This window comes from Bradysia coprophila (genome assembly GCF_014529535.1).
Source record: "Bradysia coprophila strain Holo2 chromosome IV unlocalized genomic scaffold, BU_Bcop_v1 contig_5, whole genome shotgun sequence".
Classification (NCBI taxonomy): Eukaryota; Metazoa; Arthropoda; class Insecta; order Diptera; family Sciaridae; genus Bradysia; species Bradysia coprophila.
The window spans coordinates 1,777,310-1,794,914 of record NW_023503374.1 but is presented as its reverse complement, the minus strand read 5'-3'; the positions used below and the strand labels follow the sequence as shown (position 1 = coordinate 1,794,914).

The following is a 17,605-nucleotide window of genomic DNA, read 5'->3' as shown; positions in this document are numbered from 1 at the left end:
CCAAGGTTATTCGAAATGTCAAAAATCATCCGCAGAGAACAACCTCAACGTATGTGCACTGAAAATGAGCAGGCACTATGCTCATGTTTGAAAATAGAAACAAATATTTGAATGGTTTTCATGGTTTTCTTGTATAATAATGAGCTTAAACACTTCGCCATACAAGAAACAATCATAATTTCACCTTTTATACATTGGAAATCAACTAAATTAAACGTTTTTGTAGATCCAAACAAAACATAAAATTAAACGGCATCTCAATAATTTCACTTTTTTTCACCGAGTTGAGGTTAGGGTTCTCTATGGATGAGGATGCAGCTGTCAGTGTTCGGATTTACAGTTACTCGAACTTGATCTATACTGAAAAGTCTATAGGAGCTGCGGGAATTTACCAAGAAAACCAACTTTTTGACCATTGAAAATGTACTGGAGAACCTCCAGCTGAACTTGAACTTGAACTTATGAAATGTTATGCTCTTCGTTTGCTCAATTAGAAGTCCAAAAACATAGCTGTTGACTTTTTTTTTAATGTTTTGATAGCTATTGTATGAAAAGGAATAGCCAAATTTGATCGGTTCAGTCCTATATTTGAGTGACGTCAAAGTCAGCTTCGGTGCTAGACAGTGCGTTGACCAGAGCTATATTTGAATGTCTTATTGTATACTTTTACTGACTTAATTAAAACAAGCTAAGCCCTGTTCGTATTAAAATACCACAAATTTCGTCATATTTCCGATTTTAGCTTTGCTTCAACCTTTATCCCTATATCCACATTTCCTGGCCCTTCACGGTGAGCCTTAAAAAAAATTTAATCGACCTCTCGTGGACAAGACATGGTTTTAGTGGTTTTTATAGAGGGCAGCACCACAATTGAGAATAACATCAGAAGAAAATATTTCGATGAGAAATTTTTATATTAGATCGATTTTAAGTTCTTTGCGACCTGCGGGAAGCTTCGAAGACGTTCGTACATTCGTACCCTACTGGTGAGTTGTTTGATCACAAAAATATAGCTGCTGTTTATACTGAAGTCTAAGCTTTACAGTTATGTTATTCTTACTAGTGGTGCTGCCCTCTACAAAAACCACTAAAGCAATTTCTTGTCCACGATAGGTCGAATAAAAAAAAAATCGCGCTCACCGTGCCTCATTCACAAAAATCTGAAAACATTTAGATGAAATTTTAGTTTCTTTTCGACATGTTTGGCATGTTTAGCGTTTTTCAGCAGATGCCATCAAAATTTAATTTTTTTGACCTATTTCCTAGAGCTCGTCTGGATAAATGTTAGATGAAATTTGAAAGAAATTTTCGTTAAAATTTATCATTTTTTGTATTGTTTTATACAGCGCTGCATTGAAATGGTCAAATTTCATTCTGTTTCCTACAACTCATCAATTTGAAGGAATTGAAATAAATTCCGAAACTATTGGGTTTTCTTGTGTCATTCCCTTACCGCAAAACAAATGCGTTGAAACAAATGAAGTAATAGATTTAGTATCACTATTTTGAGTAACAGATGTAATAATCATCAATATGGCAAAATCGATTGTCGCTTCACAAACCAGTTGGCTGCTGTTCGACCAGATCCACACATATTTTTACCACGACGATATGGTCGATTTGTTTTGAGCTTGTAGCTTTGAAAAGCTTTTAACAGAGCTTATTATTCGGAATTAAAATTCTTTTCGAATTTTAAGAGCACTAAGGATCCTGAAAGAATTTTAATTTCCAATAAGCTCGGATGACTCTTGTCCTAATATTGAGAATTATTTCACTAAATGATGATTTTCATTAGCGAAATGTGGTGAAATTTAGTGAAATATTTCTCAACATGACGCCCTGCGTCGTTTAGACACAATTATTCCCAAAAATAAGCTCTGAAATGTGCGAAAACGACTGGAACAAGGGAAAATCTAGGCAAAGGTTCTCTAAGCAAAATGAACAGTTATGTCGATCTCATTAGCAACGAATAGGTAAAAATTTCATGTCGTGCGTTTACTTTGGCCGTATTCACTAAAGACTTCGCCTGATTACGGCTTGTTTCGGTTTGGTTGTACCCATGTGGGCAAATGAGCTTTGCTTATGTTCAGCCCCGCTTACCTTAAAATTATATAAATCACAAACAACGAACTTACACTGCACTCAAATCCATTTTTGTCGATTAAAAATTTATTTTCCATACAAATGATGACAAAAGTAATGCTTACGATGTTACGATTCCATTGGTCTCACTTCTTAAAGATCTCGTCCAACAATTTACAGCTCATCGGATATCGGTCTTCGTGATAAATTTTAGCGTGCGATTGCCATTTTCTCCGAACCTGACGTCCCTTAAATTTCAAATCGGCAATCAAATCGTCTAAACTGATCACCGGATCGTCCAGATCCTGAAACAATAACGACTGATGTAATCAAACAATATTCGTTTCGCACACTGTACTGTACGAACATAGTCAAGATTGATGTTATCCCGAGATGACTCCTTTTGAAATGGCAACGGTGATGGGATGCGCTTAATTTTCGGCCTATCATTTCCAGCTGGCATTGCTTGAATGTCGGTCACATCTCCGCTTTTCAGATCGTCAATAATGTTCGGCATTGCGACCCGCTTCTTTGCGGACGAACTCTTTTTCGATTTGCTAAAACGGCAAAGACCGACTCAACAGCTTTCTCATCAAAATGACGAGCAACAACAAACCTGATCACTTTGCTCGATCGAGGTTGATTTTGCATCCAGGCGCGGCATATCGGATACAAAGGCGACGTCTGATTGTACTTGGCCAGGTCTACACTTCGATCGAACAGTTTCATGATGTAGCTCTGGTGAAGCGGTAGAGTTTGATTCGTAACAGTCGATTTGGTTACTTCCGATCTTCTTGACCGTAGTGGAGGACGACCTCTTGCTGTAAATAAAATAGTCAGTTGCAATGGCCGAAAGTTGTTATACGACCAGTAGGTGCTCTTAATGCACTTCATTCATTTACTAATTACCTGGTAGCGATGACTCAACTGCTTCATCATCTTCGGAAGGAGGTGCAACCGCTACCTTCAAAGCTCCAGTTAATCGTCCTCGTGCGGTTTGAACGTCTGTGCCTTTAATAAACGAAATTGACGAACTTCAATAAACAATAGAAGCATCGTACCGCGTAACGGGCGTCTTATAAATTCATAGACGTTGGGCATTTTGATTTATTATCGACGAATGTGTCTCTCAGTTACCTTTCTTTCTTGGTGAATTTTTCATTTCCGTTTCGAGTGAATATTCGACAAAAAAATAGAATTATTCCAACAGTCCTCTGCACGACCAATATTGTTTGTTTCAAAATATTTGATTGTGACAGCTGCTATGCAGTCAGTTTTATGTGTGAGTGTATGTGTATGCTTTCAGTTTTTGGTTTGTTAGATGCGTCCTTCTTAAGAACTTTTTCAAAAAATCGCGCGAAATGATAGCTTGTTCATCAGAAACAATTTTGCGGATTGGAGAACCATCGTCCGACCACTTCAAATGTAACATTCCTTGTCAAACTATTTTGCATGTTAGCGTACGGTAAAGTACACTTTATGTCACTGTTTCACTGTCACTTGCAGCTCCATTAACTTGAAATAGTTATTTGTTATGTTCGGCTCATTTTAGGCAATTTTACGAGTTGTAGTCCGAGCGAGGGAGAGCTACACCGGAACTAGATTCAATCAACTCAACATTACAGACAGGTACAGAGATATATCTACAGCACTGAAAAGATAAGTCGAGTGGTTCTGGGTATAATCACCACGGATTTTTTGCTATTCTGGATAATCGCATTGGAAACGAATGAGTATTTTTCCGTAACTGATCTCACCTCTAAGATGGAACGTGCTGAGTTTTGTGAAAGTATTTTAGCGCTAACACCGCCAAAGACTGTCCCAAGCCAGTTTGAAAAAGAGTGGAGGGAATGAAGTTTAACGAGGACGTAGCAGTAGATAAGATAGGATTAGATAGATCAATCTTAAGGCTGAATGAATCGTGAGCTGGAAGCCGAAAGAATTGGGGTTAAGGGACCAACGTTGAGGCGAAACAACACGATCAGGAAGCCCAAGGATAGAACGATCCCAGAATTCTTATTAGCTACTAGGTTAAGCTTTAGAAGGACGTCCTTTAAAAGACGCCAATAACCTTTTGCTCAGATAGGTTCAAAAGAATGGGCAAAGCTTTATGGAAAAGAATGTTCAAAAAGAGTAACACTACCCCGTCGGGCACTGTGCACTTTGATAGGCACTGTGGTCCCGGAACGTGCAGAAATGTGCGGGTCAGAGCTCGGGGATTACCGGGGGCGAGCAAAGTAAAGCTTTCATACTCACCAACCCGCAGTAGCAAGCGTGGTGTTTTAATGCTAAAAACCTTCAAACGAAGCCACACGAACTATACATTGCCACATATAATGCCAGAACATTGTCGTCAAGACAAAAAATGCAAGAAATGGAAGAAGAGCTAGAAAAGATAAAATGGGATGTGGTGGGATGTGGTGGGAGTGAGCGAAGTGAGAAAACCGGGAGAGGAATGCCTAAAATTACAATCAGGGCATACATTCTTCTATCGAGGAAGTGACAGTCAGATGCTGATGCACGGTGTCGGATTGTTCATACATAAACGATGGTCGGATCGCATAACTCACACGAAAAGCATATCCGATCGAGTGATATACGTAAGCCTGAAGATAAATAACAGATACAGTGTCAAATTAATTCAGGTTTACGCACCCACTTCCACCCATGATGACGAAGAAGTAGAAAGATTCTATGAAGATGTCGAGAAAGCTCTGGACGAAAACCCACCACATTACCAATATCTAATCGGTGACTTCAATGCGAAGCTCGGAAAACGAGAAGATGACTCCGAAGTTTCTATTGGTAGTTTTAGCAACGACCAAAGAAATGAGCGTGGAAATACTCTACTCAACTTCCTACAGCAACACAATTTGTACGCAATGAATTCATTTTTTGCCGGAAAGCCTCAACGGAAATGGACTTGGGCTAGTGCAGATGGTGTAACGAAAAATGAGATCGATTACATCATAACTGGCTGTAAGTCAACCGTTAAGAACGTTACGGTCCTAAACAATTTTTCAACCGGTAGTGATCACCGAATGGTTTTGCAAGAGTCACGTTAAATACCAGATTTCAAAGATCACAACTAGTTCAAAAAAGTGAAAGGATTGACGTACAACGGCTTTACACACAAAATGAAGAATTTGCTACGAAAATGACTGCCGAATTAGATAACGTCAACAATAAATGTGAAACATTGGACGAATTGAATACCAAAATCGTCGATACAATATGAAATCCAAATGCAAATCCGTCCAACGAATGCCCGACATAACTGTTGATGAAGTCAAGGCCGCAGTAGCCGAGATGAAAAACAAAAAGTCTCCCGGAGAAGATGGTGTTCCAGTGGAAGCCATTAAACTGGGTGGAGACTCCTTATTAAAGGCAATCACGGCTTTGTTTAATCAATGTCTCCAATGGGAAGAAGTACCAGAAGCCTGGGAAAATGCGGTAATTACATTGCTGCATAAAAAAGGAGACATAACAAAGCTGGAAAATTACCGGCCCATAAGCCTATTGTCAACACTCTACAAGTTGTTTATGAAAATCATTACGAAGAGGAACACTAACAAGTTCGACTTCTACCAACCTGTTGAACAAGCTGCTTTCAGATCTGGTTTCAGCACAAACGACCATTTGCAGGTGATGAGAACGCTTATTGAGAAGTGTCGTGAATACAGCATCGACATAGTCTTGCTATTCATAGACTTCGAAAAAGCTTTCGATTCAGTGGAAACATGGTCGATATTGGACGAATTAGACGAATGTAGAGTAGACTCAAGGTACTACAACACAATTCGATATGTGTACAAAAATGCTACTTCATGTATAAAACTTCATAAGAGCACGGAGAAATTCTGAATTGGCCGAGGTGTAAGGCAGGGTGACACTATTTCACCGAAATTATTCACGGCGATTCTGCAGAGTATTTTTAAGAAGTTAAACTGGAGTAAAATGGGAATAAAGATAAATGGAGAGTACCTGAGCAATCTCCGCTTCGCTGATGACATTGTACCGATAGCAGCGAATCTAGGTCAGGCTCAGCTTATGCTACAACAGTTAAGTGAAGAGGCAAGCAAAGTTGGCCTCAAGATGAACTTATCGAAAACAAAAGTCATGACCAACATCGGGGACGATAGAGAAATCAAAATTGGTGACACTGTCATTGAACGAGTCGACAGCTATGTATATCTAGGACATAAACTGAAGTTAGGTCTGGACAACCAAACTGCAGGAATAAGACGTAGGATTGGTCTTGCGTTCGGAAAACTCAGACTAATTTTCAAAGGCAAAATGAATAATAGTCTGAAACGCAAAGTTTTCGACACTTGTGTCCTTCCAGTGCTCACTTATGGAGCGGAAACGTTAACTTTAACAAAAGCATCCGAAGATAAATTGAGAGTGACACAAAGAGCCATGGAACGGAGTATGCTTGGAATAACACTCAGAGACAGAATGACGAATGAATGGATTCGACAACAAACCAGGGTCGTTGATGTCATGGAAAGAATAGCATCTCTGAAATGGAGCTGGGCGGGACATATTGCAAGAAGGACAGACGAACGTTGGACCAAAAAGATCATGAACTGGCGACCATATAAAAGACGAGCTATAGGTAGACCACCAGAGAGATGGACAAACGGAATTAAGAATATTGCAGGTACAAACTGGCTCTGGCAGCAAATGGCAATGGATTGTACGAAATGGAAAGAAGTTGGAGAGGCCTACATCCAGCAGTGGATAGAAACAGGCTGAAAAAGAAGAAGAAGAAGATTTTAGCGCTGGCATTCTATTTGACTTGATCGATTAAGAGATTCTGACTTATTATGGGTCCGGTAACGGCATTTATATCTCGGCTGCCGCGATTACAGCTGCATAAATGTTTTAGTTCAATTACAGAAGGAAATCAACAAAATATTTATTCAATTCAAAAGGTAATAACAGCTAAGGTTTATACAGATCAAACGAAACCAACTTTACGACGCTGTACAATTTCTGGAAATTAAATGTTTGAATTTTCAATTAATTTGCCGTTCAGATATAAACGTAAATCGACATCACAAACCTCTCTATTCAATTCTGGATGAATTTTGTCAGCATACAGCACCATAGTTACAGCCCCCGAGCCTTGCCGACTAGTTGCAATGTTCTCGAGCATTGTGTCCGTTATTTCCAAACCGCATCCATTAATAGTGAAAATCTCCAAATTCTTGGCGTATCGGATGAAATTTTGCAATGTCTCTGCATCGATTTGGCAGTAGCGAAGGTGAAATCGTTTCAACTGTGGCAGTTCTTGTGCCAACGTTACGATCAAATCGAAATTCGGTTGAAACACGTACTCCAGGTCTATGTCGTCGGGGCCATCGTAATGTAAATGCAACTGTAATGCTTCTAGTTGTCGGAATTTGGGCAAACAATTCAAAATTCCGTTGAAATCTTCTTCGTCCAAGTACATCAGTTCCAATGATTTCAGTTGCTGCATAACCGTTAAATGTTCTGCAGAAAGAAACAAACAAGCAAAAATGCTTTCTGGTCAGTTCCGTAAAGGTTTTAGGAGTGTACCACAATGAACCTTTAATGCAAAGCTTTGTAAGCTTTAAGCTTCATGTTATTGCATTTACTCTAACTGTGGATTTAGAGAGCGACGTATGGACAACGTATGTAGTGTTTAAGGAGAGCGAAAACTAGTTAAATTTCATTGGTCTCGGGGTCAGCTGTCAAATTTCATCAATGAAAAAAGAAATTGAGAGTTGAGTCCAGTTTAAATTTGTATGTGATTTCTCTCATTTGACGTGTGACCCCGAGACCAGTTTAAACAAAGTGGTCAAAAATCGCTCTCCTTCAACACTGTCCAAAATTGACAGAATTCTTTTGTTGTAGTGATAATTTTAACTCTATACGTTGCTCATACGTCGCTCTCTAACTGGCCAGTAATACAAAGGACGAAAATAAACCGATCGAGACCAGTGCCGTAAATGAATCAAGTCGAATGTTAGATGTAAGATGAGTAACAACTCACCCAAATTTTCTGCCGTTATATTCGGATAGCCTTGATGCAAGCAAAGGTGTTCCAGTTTCGGTAAGTGCAACGGTATTTGCTTCAGAAAATTATTGGCATCGTTGGCTTGGATCTTCAAGTGCACCAGCTGCGGATTATTTTTCATAAATTCAAGAACCAATGTCTCCTCCATGAACTGATTGTGCAACATTGATAATTTCTCCAATTTCGGCTGTTTCCGGCTCAAGTGTGTCCCTTTCAAGTTCATGTAGATGTTTAGCGTTTTCACGTTCGGGCAGCACGCTTCGAAATCAATGTCATACTCGAAGTCGTAATTGCTCGTTCGCAAAGAGAAGCATTCAATTCGACAGAGTAACGGTTTCAACGCAATGAGCCATCCTTGGTTCGCTGGAACGCCACTCAGTGATAGTGTCTTCAGTTGTGGTCCAACGTACTGGCAAATTTTCTGATAATATCGATCGGTATACTTCGGATATTTGTCCATGCGGAACGTGACACCCAGCTCAGAAATGTGTTGACCAATGCATTGCAGAATCGAACGAACTTCACTGAGAAAAACAGCTGTGCCCTTTGCATCGGTCAATTGAAATTCAAAACTTTTCACCAACGGTAGAATACGATCTACCGCTTCTTTCACTGTTGGCGCCCTAGATTTCGTTGACATGAATATCAATTGTCTAAGTGATGGAAGTCCATCCGTTTGACTTTCGTCGGAGTTGGAAGCAGTTTCAAATTTATGTAATGCATCAACCAATGACTGGGCATCCGGCTCTGTCGAGGAAAACAGTGTTGGTTGGGCCCATGTATCAGCTGGTAAAGCTACTTCGATTTCTTCTAAGTTTGACGCGTCTCGGACGGCATAATATGCATCGTTACTATCTACGTATGTCACATGTGCCCAGGTATGATCACTTTCTTGGAATATTTCTACCGATTCGATCTGATCAACTTTTTTAAATGCACCTCGAATCCACTGTTCGTCTTTGTTCTACATTATGAGGTGGAAATGGTTAATTGAATGTTTAAGCCCGTAGCAACAAACAGAAGAGAAACATTTTCAATATTACACCTTAGCATGCTCCTTGAATCTTAGAAAGACTTTCCTTGCAATTACGTATTGACTCCGATCAAAATCGTCCGAATCATCGATAAGTTGGGTTTGATCGTCATTCCAAATTAACGGCATTTTCACAGTTTTGTCCGCCTTTTTCCGACTTAAACGTACAATAATAACGCAACAACTTAACCAAAACACAAACTAAGATTGAACCGGACTTCTACTTGTTTCAAATGTGTTACGCAAATGAGCTAAACTAATGATCCAAATGGTCAGTTGCACTAATCATACCATGTAATAATTCTTGTATACTCTTGCTGATCGCTAGATCTATTCTATAAAGAGTGAAACAAAACCATTTTTCATCCGAACTCATGCGTCTCAAAATTTAATCTTTGAAAAATTTATCCCAATTTTGATGGATACACCTTCCACAGCAGTTATAACTATAGAATTTTTATTATTTTACTTAGACTCATTCATAGACTTCCCCGAGAAGCCAGTCGAATTACACTAATTTTCTTTTGAGCTAATAGAATACAGGCAGAATCGTTACGTCCTCCACAGTAATCTGATGTCGAGAAAACGGTTAAAAGTCGTCCGTTAAATTGAACCTGTTCGGAGAGAAACGTTTCAGCAGTTAATTGTTGAAGATTCACTAAAATTAAGAAGTAAGGTCACACTTTGCCAAAAGGTTGTCAATGTTCAAAGATGCTTGACTATTCCTCTTCATTAATTGTTTATTCATTCAGACACATCACCCTTATAGTATATCGAATCTTTTACTACATTTGCATTAACATACCTAGCCTAGCACACTAATCAGAGCTAACCTCTCATCAGTTAAAAAAAAACCTTAAAAGTTAAAGGTGACGCAAGTCCTTGTGTCGTTACTTGCAAAATCACATCAAATCTCGAAATTTGGCTTGTTTCACCGCACCGTCCGTAACCGTCCAGGTAGCTCAATCGATAGAGCGATGGACTCACGCCCAATGAACATCAACACAAGGTATGGTCGAATGTCAAACTTTGTACGTAGCGGAGGACATAGCGATTTCATATAAACAAACTCACCTCCCATGAGATGTGAGTTTGTTCATATGAAATCGCTATGTCCTCCGGTTTGTATGAACAGACCATACCTGGTTTATAATTGCTCACGCCCTGTCACGGGTTCGACTCCCGTGTCAAACATAGTTCATAGGGTTTTCCTAATCGTATATGATTAGTCTCTGCTGTTAGTTACCACTAATCAGTTCTATCGACCGTGATATATCTCTAAGAAACAACAAAAAATTGCTGAACACAGTTGTCATACGTCACATGCATAAGTCACAATCATGATTCTAAAAATATCAACTACTAGCGACACCTATGTTCTAATAAATAAAACGATTCACAATTGTAAAATCTCTCGAGAATATAGGTAATGCACAACAGGCCCATTGGCGGCTTAGGTGCTTGGAAAGCATCAGCTTTCCTACTCATCTTATCTTATCTTATTTCACAGAACTGCTTCTATCATGAACATGGAAACTATTCGAAGGCCGATGAAATCGAAATAGCCACTCTTCATACTTGTTTTCGTTGTATGAGTTAAAACAAGCGGTAGCTCTTATCACTAAAGTCTCCAAATTTGACATTTGTCAACTCAGTGTTCATGCTAAGGTGGTGCTGTGGTTATTTTCGTACAGCAATCAAAAATTTGAAATTCAATATCTCGACCAAAACTTCACCGACTCGAAATATGTAAATATGGGCGTCATTAGGGCCGAAGGGGCTCAAATAGTTGCTGTTGTTTCTTAGCCCCTAAAAAAATATTTTTGTGTAGTAGCGGACATGCGTCACACCCGCTAACTTTCGTGCAGTAATGGTTTCTGTCGTGGTTATCGATAACAGCATATTCACAACATTATAGTAACTATAACAGTCATCACATTTTTAGCCCCGTACAAGGGGGCTCATAGGATTACGATGCCATGTGTAATTGATGGAATTCGAAGGGCAAAGTGTTTGCCGATGTCAAAGCACCTAGCAGGGTAATAGAAAAAAATAAAGTAGTACTTTAATCGAAGCATGCGAATATTTTTTTCATAATGTCATTGCAAAATTACCATTAAGGCTGCTAATGGTATTATTGGTATCAAAAAACTACTCTATTTGACGTGTAAAAACCTCTATTACCCTGCTAGGTGCTTTGTCGATGTTCATAGATGACGAATCCGCAATAAAAAATTTGTCTGTCCGTCTTTCTGTCTGTCCGCCACGTCGATGTCTTAAGAAAATCAAATCCGATTTCAAAAAAAAAATCCTGAAAGAAATCCTCCCGAGCCCCATAAGTTATTTTATGTTTGGTGTAAACTAGATACAGGGCGGCAAGCCGTTTTTGCTTGTATGTTGGCCAAATTTGAACAGATTTAGATGGATGTTGCTTTATTAGATAGTATTGACCGTGACAGTATTATAGAAAAAAAAGTTTATGAAATTCTGTTTACCGGAGCGAAAGCTAGGTCTCTTGGAGTGAGCTTATATGAGGCAACTCGGCCGTACAGTGAAGGCGGTGTTTTTTTGTTAATATCTCGAGTAAACTTTGACCGAATTTTATGATTTTTTTTTCGTTTGAAAGGTACTAACGAATGTAAAACAGCCGTTCTACTTTCCATCTGCTAACAAAATGGCAGTCGGCCGCCATTTTGGATGTTTGTAAAAAAGATATAAATCGGTGAAAATGATAATTACAAAGTCACTGATCAGTGGGAAGTGATTGGTTATGTGTGTGGGTTGTTTCCAAAGTATATAAACACTGAAGGTAATGCAGACCCTCAGCGGATCAGAGAAATTACGGATCCAAACTTTCAGGTGAATTCATTTTCGTATGTTGTCTAACTTAGACTTGTGCAACATGACGGCCCTAAATACTTCCAATTCACCACTAAATACAACTTGACGCAAACGAATTTTATATGTGTGCAACATAACGCCGCTAAATCTTTCCAGATTCACCACTAGATGCAACTTGACGCAAATGAATTCAATACGTGTGCAACATGACGGAGCTAAAATTCACCTGAAAGTTTGGATCCGTGTGTAACTGCGGATTTGCATTACCTTCAGTGTTTATATACTTTGGGTTGTTTCAATCATCCCAAATATGGATATCTATATATAAATATATACAGCTATATTGAGCTATATAGGGGTATAGATAGGTATTTTGAGCTATATGCTACAGTAAATTGTTTATTTATAGGTAAATATAGGACTGAGCAAATTTGAGGTCAATTTAAAGTTTTTGTTACATTTGATAGGAACGACGTCCGGGCTTCGTAATTGCGCTATGCGCAATTTCTAAGATGTAAACATTTTATAATAATTTTACTTTAACTACGTTTACGGGCGCAATAGGCTAACGGTCAAAGTAAAGCGACAGACGCACTAGGGTTACGTACGCAATAGATATACGGGTTCGTACGAAGCTCAGTCGAAGCAAACGCTCCGACTGTTCTGATGGCTCGTTTCTTTGAACTCACACCTTACAGAAATGGCTACTCATCTGTATCGATAACGACGTTAAGTATAAGCAACGAGCTATGGCGATGGTTCTCTTATATTGTGAAAAGAACGTTAAGACGAATGAAGTAAAAGATTTTTCATCTAACACGAACAGATAATTTACGTAAGTGAAGTGAAGTGAAGTGAACGATTTAGTTGCGATGCACTTGTCCTCGCGAAAGTTTCACCAAGCAAATTGTAAGAGTGTTAAAATTTACAAAAAAAACTTACAGATACGCCAGCGACCTGATATTCATGAGCTCTAATCATATGAGACAATTCATGTTTACCCAAAAACGCATTGAAAGCGTCCGAAGTAAAGCATAAACCCGTTCCACGTCGACTGTTGAATGCAAATCCATTTCGAGATGCTAGTTCCGATTTCGATAGATCTGAAATGTCTGACAGCTGATATGGAAGCCTCTATAGCAAAACATTGTAATCAACTCAATAAATAAAGTCTTACTCTAACGGGATCGTTCCACATTAAATTCCAAGCCAATTGACTCTGTTCGAATGGTAACGGTAAATGAACGGGTATATTATTGATATCTAATAAATTAGGGCACATTGACGGTTCGGGTATCCCGCCATGGCAACAAAAGATCTTTTATTGAAAATGATTAAGGGGAAAATGTAAAATTTCTCAATTTTTCAATTGAATTGCAGAAACATACCCGCTGATCGATTCTAGCAGCGATAGGCTGGGGAGGAAAAATTGTATTCGATGAGTCGTGAGAATTGAAACTAAATCTTCAAAAGATGGAACAACTGTAATACCATGACATCAAAGACATTATTTATACTCGTCCACACATCATAGCCTAGCTGCCCTCCGAATTTTTCGACACATTCCCTGTGCGTGATATAAAATCATTTAGGTGCGAGCAGGATGATCAAAAACTTACTTGTAAAATGAAAACGTTTTTTGAATATCGCGAACTTCATGGTTGCCACGCAGCAGGAACACTTTTTTCGGATTATGCAACTTGTAGGCAAATAAGTAGCACACCACTTCCAGCCCATTCAAGCCGCGGTCGACATAATCGCCAAGGAATAGTAGGTTGCAGGGGCTTAGTGTCGGACTCAATGGCCAAAAAATCTCTTCAAAATGCATCAAATTATCGAAATTTCCATGCAAGTCGCCTGGTGAGATAGAAAATGGAAGGCTGGAAATTATAATTGTTGGAAGAGTATACACCGACAGAATCGGTCACTGGGATGGGCTTTTGGATTTTCTTGTGACCACTGTCTGCATATAGTTTAGAAATCGGTATTAAACTCACCCATTACATATACAGGCGACGCTATTTCTAACATTCGTTGTTCATTTTCCATAATCGACGTCAAGCTGCTGGATAGGACAATTATGGCCATACCTTCAATTGAACATACCCAGTCTAAGTTTAGGAGATTGTGAGCATTCAATTATGTTGTACGCAATTTACCTAACTTCTTCATGTCAAACTAGAGGAAAAAAAATAACTTTTCACAGTAAAACGTTGAAGCAAATTGAAAATGTAGTAAATCTACCGTTCCCCAACACATTTTCGATTTGCCATCGACCGCAGAAGGTTGTGAAAAATATTTAAGGAAATTGATGATTTCATTCGGTGCCGACGCCTGAAACAGATTTTTTTTCATCACGGAAAAATGGTGTACTGTCTACATCAATACCTGATTGAAGCGTTCGATCGATATTTTATTTTTCGCCGTCTTCATTAATCTACTTGATGACGGTGATACCCAGTCTTTGGACGAAAACACGATCATTTGATCAACATATTGAAAGTCAGGAAGCAGAAAGACATACAGTTAGAGGCAGTGAAATTTCAGCGTGCATCTGCTTCAGCTGTTTTTCAGCTGATCCACACATACAATCAATTTTACTGTCTCTGACTGTATTAAGGGAATCTTTTGAAAATCGACTTCCAAAAATCGGACCCATTTTTGACGGGATGGTTTATACATGCCTACATATTGACAAAAAATAAAAATTGGGAGTGGTTTCGGTGCCTGCAGTTCAAGACCTCTCTAGACATATATAAGCCATCTTTCGAAAAAATAGGTACGTCTTTTGGAGGTCGATTTTCAAAACAATCACTCATTACCATGTTGTGACCATATTTCGTCAATATCAATGAATGCGCCAGAGTTTTTGATTTTTAAACTGTGTGTGGATATGTTGAATTTGTCGTCGTACACTGTGGGCACAATTCTTTTGTCATCAATGGTCTCGGTAGCTTTAAAGAGAGTTAGATAAATGTCTTAGCCACATCACAGCTGTCTTTTCCCTGTGCAAATTTGAATAATTCACTAACCATCAGGATTTGCCGAAATGCTTCCTACTTGGTAAGTCGACGGTTTCATTTGGTTAGTTCTGAAAAATTTCTATTATTCGGGCAATTCATTCTTTTCCCAAGTCCACAACATTGGAGACTTACCTATGATGAAACATGTATTCCTTGATGCTGTTCGGAAATCTAAGCAACGTCGAGGTACCTCTCAGTTTCAGTTCTCCCACAGCAGCGCAAAATTGCATTTGAGTCATACTAATTGACGGACTTATACCAATAGATCTGCACGGGAGAAAGTATCAGCGTTTCAACATTACGATACGGAGTGTAGACAATTTTACGCTTCGTATTTTTTCACTTCTTCACTGATCGATCCGTTGTCCGTGGGTAGGTTTTTCGCTATTCGAATACATTTAATGAGATTCGTGAAATTACTGTAACTCATCAATCCATCGGAATCGTCGTCGAAGAATCTAAGATTTTCGAGCAGAAATTGATTGATCTGCGGAAAAGTCTGGATGGAAGTCACCTGAAAATGTATCTACTCCGCGCTTCGGCAGGGAGTCCCGTGTGAGGAGTGGTTCTCGAACAGGCAGCACTTATGAGTAAGAAGTCTTGGAAAGACAAGGCACCCCTTCCATGTAAATCAGCTGATCTAACCGTTTACATTTGATTGCATTAATAAGTCTAAGCGAAAATCTGATTACGACAAACCTGAACAACGATAATGCATCAGCTTTATCCCATTTCACATTTTCGGTGATAATGTGCACGAAATTCGGGCCATTCATGTACAAATACGGAAACGAGTTTTGTATGAAATCGGTGTAAAGGCATCGCTGTTCAGACATTCCTATTTCAGCACTCTTCAAAAGCTCCAGATATTTTTCAGGGGTTGACTCGGTTTGCAACAATAAAACGTTCTTATCCAACACTTCAGTCAACAAATCCTTGTTCTCATCTAAGTCCTGCGAACGGGAATTGGTCGTTGTGTTACTAATAATAGACCTATTGAACGGTCTGCATTCTCATTCTCACCAAAAGGTATTCACTTAAATGCTGAATTTCTCCATGGGCTGCTTCACTGAGTATCGCAAAAGTCAAAATCTCCGGGCTATATAACATCGCGTGCTTTGCAGCTCCTTCAATATCCGCAAAAGACATCCACTAAAATTTCACAGGTGAAATTACGCCTACAGCATTGGGTAACCGATCCGTTTACCTTAAAATGATTGTTCGAAGACTTGATAGTGTCGACACCAGTCGGAATCTGAACGGAAAATATGACATGGTAGACATGCTTTCTCGGAAAGTTGGGCACCCAAACTTTAACGATTTTTAGAATCGTCTTGTCGAAACGTGAGCCAATAACAGTGTCCTGAACATGATTAGCCGTTGCATTCCAATTTTCTTCCCGGATTTTTGAGCACGGCAATGTAAGTAAGTCGTTGCATTGTTGCAGTAAATATTGAACATTCGTTCCAGTATTTGTACTTTTCTTATGAAATAGAACCGAAATGATGTCGCATATGAATGAATTTGTCCGGGTGGTAGACATAATTAGAGAAAGTTTTTCGGATGAAAGTAAAAGACTAACAACTACTGCACGCAATGTTCTATGACAAAGTGTGAGTATCGGCTTCCTATTGTTATTCTCGTATCAACACTGATGATGATTGATGAAGTAAAAAATACTAGTTCCAAAAGTGCATACACCTCCCTTGAGACAAAAAATAGATTACGATAACTAATGTGTCGCGTTATATTACACGGAAAGTCGTTAGCAATTTTCCAATTGTTTAGTCTTTCATTTCGTTTTCATGCTTCGGGGCCGAAAATGAGGGCAATTTTTTGAATTTTCTCGGGTTTCCGGCCCTCTGCATGAAAACTACATGTGCACCTGTTTGGGACGGTTGATTTAAGGCACTTTCGCCTGTAAGCCTCACTTCGTTCGGCCTACAATCCGCGAAATTGCCTAAAATCAATCGTCCAAAACAGGTACACAAATAACCATTACTTCATCGTTTATAAATGTAACCTTTAATGGACAGCTATGTTATGTGTGGCTGGTCCAAGCCATCGACAATGACACAATGACGATAAGTGGATGTTAAAACAAATGCAGTAAAAGATCCAGTCTGTTGAAACTTATAAATTAAAGGTCGGAATCGGTATTAGGGTTCCCCAAAAAAGTATCCCGAAATAGTATTTTTCCAAACGCATGCTAAATAAATTGGTTTTTCATACCTAGGACGAGGACGAGGATTTTTTTAGCGAACGAGAGGCTTCCAACACGATGCGGAGGCGAGTTCTGGAATCGAGTTCGCTAAAAAAAGCCTCTCAGCATAAGTTAGGAAAAACGTTTTGTTTACAGGGTGTCGCAAATGAGCGACGAAGTCGCGATATTGACGCCGCATCGACTCGTTCACTTGAAATTCAAATTTTATGCACACTTACGGCGTGAATTTCGACACTAGATAAACAAAATTTATCAACGTTGAAGCCATTTCATCGTTACTTCCCCTCTCCTTCATTTCTGTCCATGGAAAGTTCGATTTTTGGGACGTTATTGTCGAAATTTCCTACGAAAACCGG

At 39.1% G+C, this 17,605-nt stretch overlaps 3 protein-coding genes across 3 annotated transcripts; all 3 read right to left on the bottom strand.

The window, feature by feature from the left end:
* Nucleotides 1-2,138: 2,138 nt before the first annotated feature.
* LOC119071530 (protein lin-37 homolog) lies at nt 2,139-3,346 on the bottom strand. The gene is made up of 5 exons (XM_037176414.1): nt 3,220-3,346; nt 2,992-3,093; nt 2,699-2,903; nt 2,450-2,639; nt 2,139-2,387 (listed from the first exon to the last, which is right to left on the bottom strand). The coding sequence occupies exons 1-5, from the start codon at nt 3,242-3,244 to the stop codon at nt 2,229-2,231; spliced, it is 681 nt and encodes a 226-aa protein (XP_037032309.1). The 5' UTR covers nt 3,245-3,346; the 3' UTR covers nt 2,139-2,228.
* A 3,643-nt stretch (nt 3,347-6,989) lies between these two features.
* LOC119071529 lies at nt 6,990-9,411 on the bottom strand. Its single transcript, XM_037176413.1, has 4 exons — nt 9,174-9,411; nt 8,105-9,092; nt 7,151-7,581; nt 6,990-7,080 (listed from the first exon to the last, which is right to left on the bottom strand). The coding sequence occupies exons 1-4, from the start codon at nt 9,288-9,290 to the stop codon at nt 7,030-7,032; spliced, it is 1,587 nt and encodes a 528-aa protein (XP_037032308.1). The 5' UTR covers nt 9,291-9,411; the 3' UTR covers nt 6,990-7,029.
* Nucleotides 9,412-9,530: 119 nt separating this feature from the next.
* LOC119071528 (serine/threonine-protein phosphatase PPQ-like) lies at nt 9,531-16,663 on the bottom strand. Its single transcript, XM_037176412.1, has 18 exons — nt 16,233-16,663; nt 16,049-16,177; nt 15,725-15,978; nt 15,540-15,665; nt 15,352-15,483; nt 15,158-15,292; nt 15,035-15,093; nt 14,825-14,956; nt 14,391-14,464; nt 14,247-14,336; nt 14,162-14,180; nt 14,000-14,092; nt 13,622-13,859; nt 13,494-13,569; nt 13,391-13,417; nt 13,180-13,320; nt 12,945-13,121; nt 9,531-9,775 (listed from the first exon to the last, which is right to left on the bottom strand). The coding sequence occupies exons 1-18, from the start codon at nt 16,566-16,568 to the stop codon at nt 9,641-9,643; spliced, it is 2,373 nt and encodes a 790-aa protein (XP_037032307.1). The 5' UTR covers nt 16,569-16,663; the 3' UTR covers nt 9,531-9,640.
* Between the last annotated feature and the right edge of the window lie 942 nt (nt 16,664-17,605).